At 36.5% G+C, this 12,615-nt stretch overlaps 1 protein-coding gene across 3 annotated transcripts in view; it reads right to left on the bottom strand.

Annotated features, from left to right (window-relative positions):
* GRM5 (glutamate metabotropic receptor 5) overlaps window positions 1–12,615 on the bottom strand; it is a 543,390-nt gene that overhangs the window by 339,165 nt on the left and 191,610 nt on the right. For all 3 annotated transcript variants that reach the window (XM_077113320.1, XM_077113321.1, XM_077113322.1), the window contains exon 2: window positions 610–859. In XM_077113320.1, coding sequence (XP_076969435.1) covers window positions 610–859 — 250 coding nt within the window. The remainder of the gene's footprint in view (window positions 1–609; window positions 860–12,615) is intronic.

Here is a 12,615-nt window from a genome sequence, read left to right as displayed (position 1 = left end):
AGAATGAGCTTAGCTGTGCCATTCAAGTGAATTATCCAGATAATTCTAAATCAATCCCTAGAGAATCTAATCTTTTAGAAACTTGTCTTGTAACAATGTGGATGACCAGGCAAGGTAATAATACTTCTATTGCCCTGAACAATTAGACAGCTTTCTACCAATGCTGTAAAAATTGGCTCTGAAAGCAATTCTGCATTTCCAAACCCCAAATTCTATGATTCTATATCATAAAGATTACATATCCACTCCAAAAAATCATTTTCAAAATGAACCACAGTAAGTTTGAAATGTGCTTGCTTCAAAATGGAATTATTCAAGCATTTAAGAACCTATCTCATTTTCTTACAGTCATTTTTTGAGGACTTAAGGAAACATCATCTTCATGTGTTGATTTCTGTTGTCATCATTAATCAGCACATGGCACGTCTACTTATTTTCTGTGTTTTTCTCCAGGCGCTGATACTTTCTGATATTTAAGCTCTACTTATTTTACACAGATTAAGCTTCCAAAGCATCTGTCCTTATGCACTAAAAGACATCCATGTATTTTGCCAAGTTCTTGACGTTACCTCCAGCCACTGCCAAGTGAATCCTCTCTTTGTCACTCACCTGCCCAAAAGCAGAAATTCTCCTGCTAGACCCAGGCGCCTCATGGCCATGAGCAGACCTCTCACCGTCATGCCCTCACAGAAGCAGGCCACCACCCGGGCCTTAGGCAAGTGGCTCCTGAGCTTCTTCAGGAGCTTGTCAAAGCTCTGCTCACCAGCGTTGCTGTAGATTTTGTAAGAGTGGGCGATGCAAATCCCTTCCTTGGCTGCCATGTCTTTGAAAGCCTCCATCCCACTTTCTCCATAGTTGCCTGTGTGAAAACATAGATAAGCAAGAGAAGCAGTGAAATGAGTGTTGCATTTATTGGGTACAATCAGAATGCAGAAGTGCTGGGAACATGAAGTTCACTTGGTGGTGATGTTGGACTCGGAACCAAAAGACGCGGATTTGAATTTTTGCTCTTTCATTGACTTGCTCACTTGGGGAAAATCACAATGAAACATCATTATAAAATGTAAATTGAACTTTTTCTTTCATTTTCACTGAGACAGAGATTGGCAGGAAAAGTGAAGGCAATTCAGCTTCCTCTTTGACTCAAAAACACATATTCTAAGTGTGAGATTATGAAAAATATAGGTCTGCTCTTTCATCCTACTCATTTCCGTTTGGTTCCCAGTGTATAGTAATTTCACCCTGATTGTTTAGATTTTTGCATGTAAAGACATAGTATATGTGATGCTATATTGTGCAGCTGGAGGAAGGAATGGAGTCATGAAGGAATGTCTTCATAATTGAAGACATTATGTTGAGTGAAATAAGCCAGATATGATAGGACAGATACTGTACTGTCTAATATGAACCAACTATAATGAGAAAATGTTGAGAATTAAATTTGAGAGCTTAGGTTATCAGGAGATAGAAAGTGGGTAGAGATTGGGCAGTCGATTACTAAGTAATACAGAATGTTCAATGAGGTCATTTGTAAAAGGTTCGGGATTCTAAGCTCATACAGCAGTCACATTTATTCCTGAATTTTAACTGGAATTAAAACTGGATGAAAACTATTTAATCCAATGATGCTGTGCTCTTTGTGCATAGCCTGGATATGGAACTTTGGATCTCTGTTCTAGAATTAGAGTTCTGGAGCTCAGAAAGTCAGCATTACTCTATATAGAGACTACTAAGGAAGCTAAAAAAGAGAACAGATTTCAATTAGAGATATGGATGAAGCTGATCTGGTTAGGACTAAGGTAAATCAGAATACAAGGTAAAGGATGATATTATCTGAATTTTAAAACTTCAACTTCTGTGTGAGACCAAAGGAAGAAATGTTTATTTTATTCCAAATTTAGATTTTCTGTAGTGTATTATCTAATTTAAACTGCCTGGTCAGTTTATTTAAACAACTTAATTACCTGGAATCTAGAATAGAGAAGGAGATCTTTTATTCCATACAGTTTAATATTACACTCCAATACATTGCAGAGTATTTTGGGCAGAAAATAAAAAGTATTTGCAAAGAATCTTGAGAGACTGGAGAAAAAAAATGTGAAACTATTAAACTTCCCCACCTGGGAAATTTCTGATATTCTCTTAAGCATTAGGGGCTTCCAATTTAATAAGCCAAGCCCTCAATCTCAGGGTGTGTCCCTATAATACTTAATTCTGTAGTGGAGAAGCTAAACCTACCTGTAATTATGCCTACGAGTCACCCCCAGACAACCTCTTTTATTTTTCAGATGTGGCCTCTCTCTCTAAGCCAAACTCTGCAAATAAACTACTTCACAAACTCTGCAAATAAACTCATTATGTGGAACATGACTACCAGAGGTGTAAGTTTCTCTGGAAACATGAGACATGATTCCCAGGCATGAGCCTGGCCCTAGCATCATGGGATTAACAATATCTTCTTGACCAAAAAGAGGGAAAAGAAATGAAACAAAGTTTCAGGAGCTAAGAGATTTCAAATAAACTCAAGGGGTCATTCTGGAGGTTACTCTTATCCAACAGTATTCCTGAAAACCCTAAAGAATACTCTGGGCTTTGAGACTCTAAAAATGTTTTGTCTATTTAAGCCTCCAGATGCCTCCTATGCCAGAGAAGCCCTGAAACCCAGAGGTACAAGTCTTTCCAAGAACATCAACCAGCTTCATTCCTCTATCCCATAATGTTCACACCCCTTTTCGGCATGAGAAGTAAGGAGTTAACAAATGGTTAACACTACTGGCTGACTATATAGATACTCCTTTTCAGCTTCCAGTGCATCAGAATAGCCAGGAGGAAATGCCTGAACTTGTTGAACTGTAATCCAGTAGTCTTGATCTTTGACAATGACTGTGTATTATACAGCTTTCATATTGTGACCGTGTGATTTTAAAAACGTTGTGACTGAGACTCCTTTTATCCAGAGAATGGGGAGATGAGTAATAAAACAAAGGTACGCATGAATAATTATAATAATAGGTTGGAAGTGTGGGGGAAATACTCCTAAAGAAACTATGAACAATGGTTAATAATACTACTTTAATAGCCTTTCATCAATTGTAACAAATGTAATTACTGTTAAAACATTGTAGAATTACTAAAAAAGTACTATCATCAATAGTAACAAATTTTCCTCACTAATTCAAGTGTTGGTGGTGGGGAGATACATGGGAATCCTGTATTGTATGCACGATGGTCCTGTAAAGCAACAACTTCTTTAGTAAACCTTTAAAAAAAAGATAGAGTATATAAATATACTATATATACTTTATATATATATATATATAGATGTTGACCAATAATTATTTCAGTTAATATTACATATAGTACATAATATTTTTGTATATTAAACATTAATCATCATGAGATCATTATAAGACAACCAGCTATAAGATATATAAGGATTAACTGGCCTAAAAGTCAAGATACCTGGAGATTGGAATGTATTCAGGAGGGGGAGATCTCAAATGAATAAGGGGGTTCTGAGCATTCAATTACATTAGGGTTCACTATGAGACTCGAATAAGAACAACTTAAGAATAACTGCACCTGTATAGGATTTTATATCTTTGGAAAGTCACTTCATATAAATGAGTCCTGGCATATCATATAAACTTGAGAAAGGTTAATACAATCTTCCTCTCATAGCTGATAACAACTGAAGTTCAATATAGCAAATTGGTGGCAGAGTCCTGGTAAGAGCATATAGCTTCTGCCTCCAGATTCTGCATGTGTTACACTGTACTGTAGGTGTCTTACTGCAAATGTGATCCTCAGTCTAAAATACTGGGAAGTCAGCTGCATTTTATTTGTTTATTTATACTTTTTCCAGAATAAAAAGGCGAATCTGAACCCAGAATTTAAATCATGGAAGCCTCTTTGATGCTGGCAGGTGGGCAATCTGGTTATTTCATAATTAACAAAGTTAAAGGGCTCCTCCTGAAAAACATGCCCAGGGGCCTAAATTACTGCTTTTACACTAATCTGTGTAATCTAATATCCTTTTATTAATTTTTAGGACCTGCTGTTTTTCAACTGTTTTGCACTTAATGCTTTGCTTTAATGCTGAGACATTTGCAAAAATAATTTCAAACTAAGTACATAGTAGCTTCTTCTCATTTTATTTATTTCTTTTATAAAGATGGTTTTTTTAAAGAAATGTCACCTTTCTCTCATTACAGCATTAGGTGCAATGAGTATGACATTTCAAGCTCTGTATTCACTCGTGTTTATATCAATCTCCTACTATTGGACTACACTTTCCTGCAAGACAGATATTTCTACCTTTACACCAAAAATACTGTGGATCATGGTTGAAGCAGAATATACATTTTTTATTGAATGGAAAGAAAGAGAGGAGGTCAATGGTCCAACGGATACTCTCAAACAGGGCTACAGAAATGAAAGCTAGGTGTGTTGAATGCTGGACATATGATTAATGGAAGTTTTAAAACTAAAGGATTGGAGCCAAAAGTTCTCATCATTTGCCATATTCCCCTCATCAAAGTGCCTTTTTTTGGTGGGGGAGTGTGGGAATCGAACTGGGCCTCCCGCATGGAAGGCAAGCATTCTACCACTGAACCACCCCTGCACCCAAAGTTCCACTTTTATTATTAAAAACACCATTATGATGAAAATCTTTACTAACAAACACATTTCCAAGTTTTGGCCAAGTTCCCAATTGTTTCAAATCCTTGCATGGAGCCTTCTATAGCATGACCCATGCAGCACAGCATTCAGCATGAGACAGGGCATTATTGACCCCATCCAGGGCATTTTATTATTGGAAAAATTAGCAGGATCTCATTTAGAAAATTCACTTCAAGTAATACTCAGCAGGTAAAAAACATCTAGTGTTACAACTAGAAGCTCATATTCACTTCAGCAGAAGATATTAGTGAATCTAGTATTCACTCATACAGAAAAAATCTAGTATTACATAATTTCTTCTGCAATAATATGGCTTTTGATCTACATGTATAAACTGTTATTCACTTGGATGCTAACCAGGCTGTGCCGGTTTGAAAGTATTGTGCACCCCAGAAAAGCCAAGTTTTAATCCTGATTCAATATTGTGGAGGCAGCCATTTCTTTTAATCCTAATTCAACATTGCTTGGCAGAAACTTCTGATTAGCTTGTCTCCAAGGAGATGTGACACTCCCAATTGTGGGTGTGACATGATTAGATGGAGATATGACTCCACCCCTTCCAGGTGGTCTTGATTAGTTTACTGGAATCTTTTAAAAGATGAAATAACATAGCCAATAGAAACTTCAGAGCAGAGCTGATGCAGAAGGGGACACGTGGAAAACAGAAGCACAGAACTTTGGAGATACCTGGAGCCCAGAAGATGTTGCTGTGAGATGTTAAGCAAACCAGAACCTGGAGACAGCCAAGGTCATCCGTGGCTCTCAGTCACTCAGAGAGTGAAAGTCAGCTGTGGAGAAGTAAAGTGAGGAATTCCGACAGGAACAGAAGCTGAAAGCAATGGAGTCCAGGAGCAAGGGACAAATAGATGCCAGACATGTAACTACCCAGCTTACAGAGGTGTTCCTGACCCATCAGCCTTCCTTGAATTAAGGTATTTTTCCCTGGATGCCTTAGTCTGGACATTTTGATAGACTTAAAACTGTAAAGTTGCAACCTAATAAATTCCTTTTATAAAAGGCCATTTCATTTCTGGTATATGGTAATCCAGCAGTTTACAAATTAAAACACAGGCCTACTGCATATTGTCAAAAAGTATGTGCCAAGTGGTTTGCTGAGTGGCATGCTGCATTGGTGACCTTTACTTCTGGCTCCCACAAATGGGGCTAGAAAAAGGAGTGTGATCTAAGAGTAAAGTTAGAAGTTAACCATACAAATTCACACATGGCAGAGAAGATGAAATCAAATGAGGACAAAAAGAATGCATTGAGGGCGGGCCGCGGTGGCTCAGCGGGCAAAGTGCTTGCCTGCTATGCCGGAGGACCTCGGTTCGATTCCCGGCCCCAGCCCATGTAACAAAAACAAAAAAAACAAAATACAATAAAACAAGAAAATGTTTAAAGATGTTTCCCTTTCTTCCTCCCTTCCTTCCTTCTATCCTTCCTTCCTTCTCTCTGTCTTTCCTTTAAAAAAAAAAAAAAAAAAAAAAAAAAGAATGCATTGTGGTTTTAATTGTCACACATGTCAAGGACAAGGAGTCTGAGTGATATCTTTGGTTCTCAGCTATAGGTTTCTGAGCACTAAAGTCATTTGTGATATCTAACCGTTCAATAATTGTAGTTCATATAGCTGGCTTTAGCTAACTTAAAAGACAAAATTAAAAGAGAATCAAATTTGGACAAAAAGAAAGTTTTAGAATTTTATTTTTAAATTTCTGTAAAATAGCAAAGTAGAAATACCAAGTAGATCATTGATTGAAAAAAATCTGGCACAGAGAAGAGAATTCTGATTTGGAACTAAATATTTGGGAGTCATCAGAATATGGATAATAAAATTAATAGATGAAAGTCTAGAACATGAAGGAAAGAGAGCCGTGGATTATACCCTAAAGAATTCAAACATTTATTTATCCATTAAGAGAGAAAGAAAAACTAACAAAGAGAATGGAGAATAGAAACCAGGAAAATGAATTCTTACAGAAACCGATAGATAGAAGAAAGTGGTTAATTTTATTTTGTGCATCTATTGTGTTGAATTATTAAAGTAAGATGAGTAATGAAAAGATCCATTAATTTTGGCAGCATAATAGAAGCCATATAAACATAGGTCATGTGAATGCAAAGTAAGGAAGTGAAGAAAATATATTTTATACAACTTCTAGAGACACTTGGCAGTAAAGGGGACCAACCACCTATACTGGTAATTAGAAGAAAATATTGGAAACAAAGGAGAGGTTTAGGTTGCTTGTTTTGAGATGGATGGAACTTAGGTAAAACGCGTAATACATAATATAGCAGAAGGTAATTACTTAAGACATGAAAGTTTTTGTCGTCACCGTCATCAACACCATCAATGACATGTATCTGGATCTGGAGGAACTATTGGGTTGAAAGTTGATAGTATGTACCAAGTACTGCATTAGTGACTTCAAATACATCCTTATCATCATCATTATTTAAACCAATCTACACTATGAGCCAGCTATTTAGTCTTGTGCTTCCTCCAAAGGTATTTCTTCCATCTACTACTATTATGCTTTATTTGAAAACAATTCCAGATGGACTGAATTGAATTCATTTCAGGAAATATATTAATTAAGAAATAAGTTTTATCTAGTTTACAGGAAAATTATAGACATATATATGACTTAGAACTCAATGATCCAATCCATATCATTAATAAGAATTGGTGTTTAAATCTCAAATCATTCCTTTGTACAATTCCAAGAAATTATATAATGCCAAATTATAGCTTTTCTACAGAAAATGGCCTGTAAAATAAAAGGAGGACTCCTTGTAATAGGCATGCCATAACATCTGGTATTAGCTGTTAACAAAATCTTTGCTGGTAAGGGAGAACAGAATTTAGATGGCCATTGGGAAGATAGAAAAAATGATTTTGATATTAAAAATTATGCAGCATTTTCATTTGTATTACTTTGGTATTATACCTTAAATTGAGATTCAAAAAACTGAAAAATTACTTTTTTAATCTTTCCACAAATATTGGAGACTTTAACTCTTTTGCTATTCTTCCTAAAGGAAAACAGAAAGCTGACTCGGAAGCTATGACCCAGATTCCATTCTAAACTTCCTGAGTTCAACTTATTTTTGATTTCTTAGTAAGCTGGCAGCTTCACAGCTGAACCTTCCAGTGCATGTCTCATTAAGAGTGATTCTATTTCCAAAGAAAGGGCACACCTCTAAATGGAACTATGTGTCAATGGGTCGGGTGAGTTGGTAACTTATTCAGTTTGTCTCGGTTTTAGCTCACAAGTCACCTCCTATTCCACATTCTAACTGGATCTAATGACAGCCTAGAAATTCTCCCATCACCAACGGAAGGCACAAAATCTTCTGCAGCACAGCCAAAGCTGTTCAAGCTTGACAGCCTTTGCTGAAAAGAAGTTACTTCTTTGACAGCAGCTGCCTGGGCCTGCCACCATTTCCTATAGCTTAGATCTGACCTATCTGGACCCTGCAGTTGCCAGATCCCCTCTGGAAACACCATGTCTCCTACAAGTACTGAGAGCAGGGACTCCGTTTGGAAATCTCTCTCTGAACCATTGTTTACTACAGGATGCAGAAAAGAGTAGAAAGAATGGAAATGTGCAATGGCTGTGCTGTTGTTGTTGCCAAATTCTGAGCTTCATTCAGAAGTGGTCAACCCTGTTGTTCTGGGGGAGTGTGGACTTGGCAACTCGTTTTTATAGTTTAGACCCGTGTTGTCCACTATCACAGCCACTAGTCACATGCAGCTATTGAGTGTTGGACATGCGGCTAGTCCAAACAGAGATGTTCTGTGAGTGTAAAATTCAAACCAGATTTCAAAGACCTAGTATGAAAACAAACAGAATGTAAAATACCGCATTCATATTATATAATACTGATTACATGATGAAATGATAACATTTGGGGTGTTTTAGGTTAAATACAATGTATTTCAAATTTTTTTTACATATTTATTTTAACTTTTCTTAAAATTACATACATGCCTAGCATTCTATTTCTATTAGACAGCACCTTGCACAGAGGAAGAGAAGATTTACATCCTTTACCTTTTGGAGTGGATTTATTACACTCTGCAGCCTCACTACCTGCCTTTCTCTTATTACAGCCCATGCTTCTATCATACCAAAGAATATATAGATGACCAGTACATCATGATTTTTTTATATCTCTACATTTCATACAAATTCCTTTTTCCTGAGACCTCTTTTCTTCTCTTCACTTAGTTAACTCCTATTCATCCTTCAAGACTCAGCTGGAAGGTCAGCATCTTCCAATTTGCTAGTACCAAATAGATACACTGTGCTTTCATATGAGTCCACTATCACAGCATTTTTCAAGTTTTATTTTAATTGTTTATTTGTTTGACGCCCTCGGCGACAGAGCTAAACAGGGATAGGGGTGGCATCTTAATTACCCTTTAACTCCAGAGCCTAGGCAGGATAAAGCACTGTATTTTACAAAATGAGTCTAGAATTTTTATTAAAGAATTACTATTGAGATTCATCTATTATGCATATGTGTGTAAAGCAGCTCTAGTATGGAAGCTGCTCTGTTTTCATTTTGATCTAAATGGACTGAGCTGGACAAGTAACAAATGTTCATATAGAGTGGGGAGATAGCTTTTAAATCTCGTTCTTTCATTTATCACCTGCATGATCATTGGGAGACTATTTAGCTTTTTTGCAGAATTTCTCTCCTCATCTATGAAATGATATGCACTCTTAGAGAATGGGATTTTAGAGCTACCTCCTCCATTTTGTTATATAATAATCACAAGGAGAGTTTTATAAACATTTTTCTTCATTGCTCTTACATGTGCATGCTCCAAATTCAATTTTATGTTTCTTAATATATATTTTGAGACTTATGCATAATTATTCACTGTTTCACTTGTAAATTTAAAAGGGTTTCAAAAATCAGAAATTCTACTCAATGCAGAGTTTATTGAAAAGGTGAGATATCTCTCATAACATGAAAAATAGTCTTCAATGACATGGCAAAACCTGTAATTTATTTAAATATTATTTACTTACTCATCTGTTCGATTAATAATTCTAAATTTACATCAAGCATAAGTTGGTCTTTTGAGACGTTCCCCCTTTTGCACTAGCTGTTTAGTCTGGTAAGGCATTTTTTTTGCTCCCTTTTTTCATGAACTCATGTCAATTTGTTAAACAATCCCAACAATTGCAGAGACTTTCTCCCAGCCACAAGACACATTTATCCATGTGTACTATACCAAGGAAAAACAAAACTTACTAAACATATTTCTAAAAGACTTGAGGTTGCTTACTAATAATTTGAAATCCATAGGGAAGAAATGTACATTCCTTTGTAAATGAGACTAACAAGTGCAGCACCTTTCATACCAAAAATTCTCCAGACACATCTGTTCTAAGGCAAGGGCTAAAGCCCTAGGCCTGGGGCCAAAGTTTCTGATTTTAGCTCTCCGCTATGAGCAGGCCTAATTTCAAGCATTAGTATCTCAATTCGAGATTTTTTTATACTAATAAATGCCATTAAATTCTTACTACATTGCGGGAGTGGGGTGGAGGGAAAATAGATGGAGGAAGGCTGACTCAATGGCTAGTTTCTTAATCTTGGGTAGTTTCCATGGATTCTAGATTCAATATCTTTAAGAGGAATAAGTTCCCAGTCAATGTTCAAGCATTTATTAGAATGAATTTTTAAAAATACGAGGATGAAGGAAAAGGGTACATGGTACACAAATAAATAAGTATGCTTGTTGCTTAATATAATATTAATAATCACAGAGGGTTGATAAATGATTCTCTCTCTCTCTCTCTCTATATATATATATATGTATTTATATATACATTTATACATACATACATACATACAAAGTACTAGGTTGGATATAGGTGGCAGAGTTCAAAGGAAGAAGAGGCTACTGACTGGACACATTAGGTGATAAAACGTTTGCATAATAATTACTTTTGCTCTTTCTGGTTTCCCAGTTAATTGCATCTGGATAAATTTAATTTATTTAATTGAAAATTTATATAATTTATTTCTTAATAATGGCTGTTTTTAACAACTTGCTCCTGAAAATTTAGCAATTTTCTTGCACATGACTCTCCAAACTGGCACGAGCATGACATTGGCCTATGCCAATAAAAATCTCCTGAGAATCTGCTGGCCAGTGGTTTCTATCCTATTTTCAATTAATCCTTGCCTTTGAAAGGGCCACCAAGGTTCTACTGGCAACTCCTTTTGTGAAATAAGAGCCAATACAATAGAGAGAAAGATTATATCACATCTGGTCAGGGGTGGCAGGGAATGTTTGCTCATGAAGTAGAATTTCAGTTCAGCTTTGCAGAAAGTGTAGATTTTGGCAATTGGCATTGTAGTCTAGATAGAGTAAACAGAATGAGCACAGGCAGGTTGAGGTTGGTTGCATCAGGGTGAAGATCCATTCTGCCACTGCAGGGACTATTTGGAAGACAACAGTGAGAGTCATAACCAGAAGTAGGTTTGGATTACAACACATAGCCCTTGGATTGCAGCTACCTCGATAGATAAACAGACACAAGAAAGGGTTTCAACAGGTAACATGATTTGAACTGTACTTAAGTAAAAGTACCCTGGCAATAAGGAAACAAGAGAGAGGAGTGTTGGTACAGGCAGAAACAATAAAGTACTACAATTACAAAAGCTGGAAGTACTAAAGGCCTGAATTAGGATGGTAACAATGGAAAGGGAGACAGGAGAGTTTGCAGCGCCATGTTGTAATATAGCTCTGTGGGGATGACACTCACTTGGAGTACATAGTGAATAGGAGTCTCTGGAATGAAACTATATGGACTTTTAAGGAAAAAAACACTGGCAAATTACTAGTTTATGTGAGGTCAGATAAGGAGAAGAGCAGGAAGCCTAGTTAGGAGGTAAATGCAGTCGGCTAGGTGAGAAATGGCGGTGGCATGAAAGAGAGTAGTAGCGGAGGACATCATTCTCTGCATGAGCTGTTTCTTTTCTGTCGTGCTCCCTGCACCCTGTTTGCCCCTGCACTTGATCAAAACTCCTAGTTGTAAAAGGTACCTAGATCCTTCTGCAAAACAAAATATTTTTGGCAAAAGCCATAGAATATTGGAAAGAGCTCTGAACTTTGCAAAAGATAGATGACTTTGACTCTTGTATTTGTAAGTTCCTAGATACATGACTTTAGACAGTTATTTAAATGTTTCTGAACTTCAGTTTATTAAATCAAATTGGATACTTTAGGAGAAACACCAGCCCAATGTGGGACACAGAGTAGATACTCAAGAAATGCTAACTCTTAATAATTTTAACTGTCTTGTAATTCTTTCTTTCTTATTGGCAGTCATGTAACACAGGCATTTTAAAGAATAGCTCTGATGTTAGACTAAGTTTGAATCTCATTTGAGTTAATTAAACATGGACTCAAATCTTGGCTCTGCCACTTACCAATGTGTAAATTTGAGCAAGTTACTTAATCGCTCTAAGCTTTTGTTTCTCCTCTATAAAATGTTTATTAGGTGGTTTTGCATGTGAATTACTTAGAGCACAGCCTGGCACATAACAAGGTCTCAACAAGTGTTGCTATTATTAATCACATACATTTTTATAGGTTCTTATTTTTCTATCAGCTTCTTAGATGCTGTATTTCCAAGCCTCTTTATCTGCTCCTTTTTTCAGAAGCCTTCCCTATGTTGTCTCTATTCTCAATACTTCAGCTAATACCGATGGTTCCCAAATTTATATCTCCAGCTAAATACCCAGCAAATGTTAATCCAATTATTACCAAGCTTTCTTCCCAGAAATTTAAAACGGAGGCTGCTCGTTAGATATAGTCATGCACTGAGTTTTCAGTAGCGTTGTAACACAGAAACATTTTAGTTTCTTAAAACCATGTAGCACCTCATGTAGCACCTGGTGCCCATG

The sequence above is a fragment of the Tamandua tetradactyla genome, chromosome 8, assembly GCF_023851605.1.
Source record: "Tamandua tetradactyla isolate mTamTet1 chromosome 8, mTamTet1.pri, whole genome shotgun sequence".
Classification (NCBI taxonomy): Eukaryota; Metazoa; Chordata; class Mammalia; order Pilosa; family Myrmecophagidae; genus Tamandua; species Tamandua tetradactyla.
Note: the sequence above shows the minus strand (reverse complement) of the source record. Positions and strands in the feature narration are given on the sequence as shown.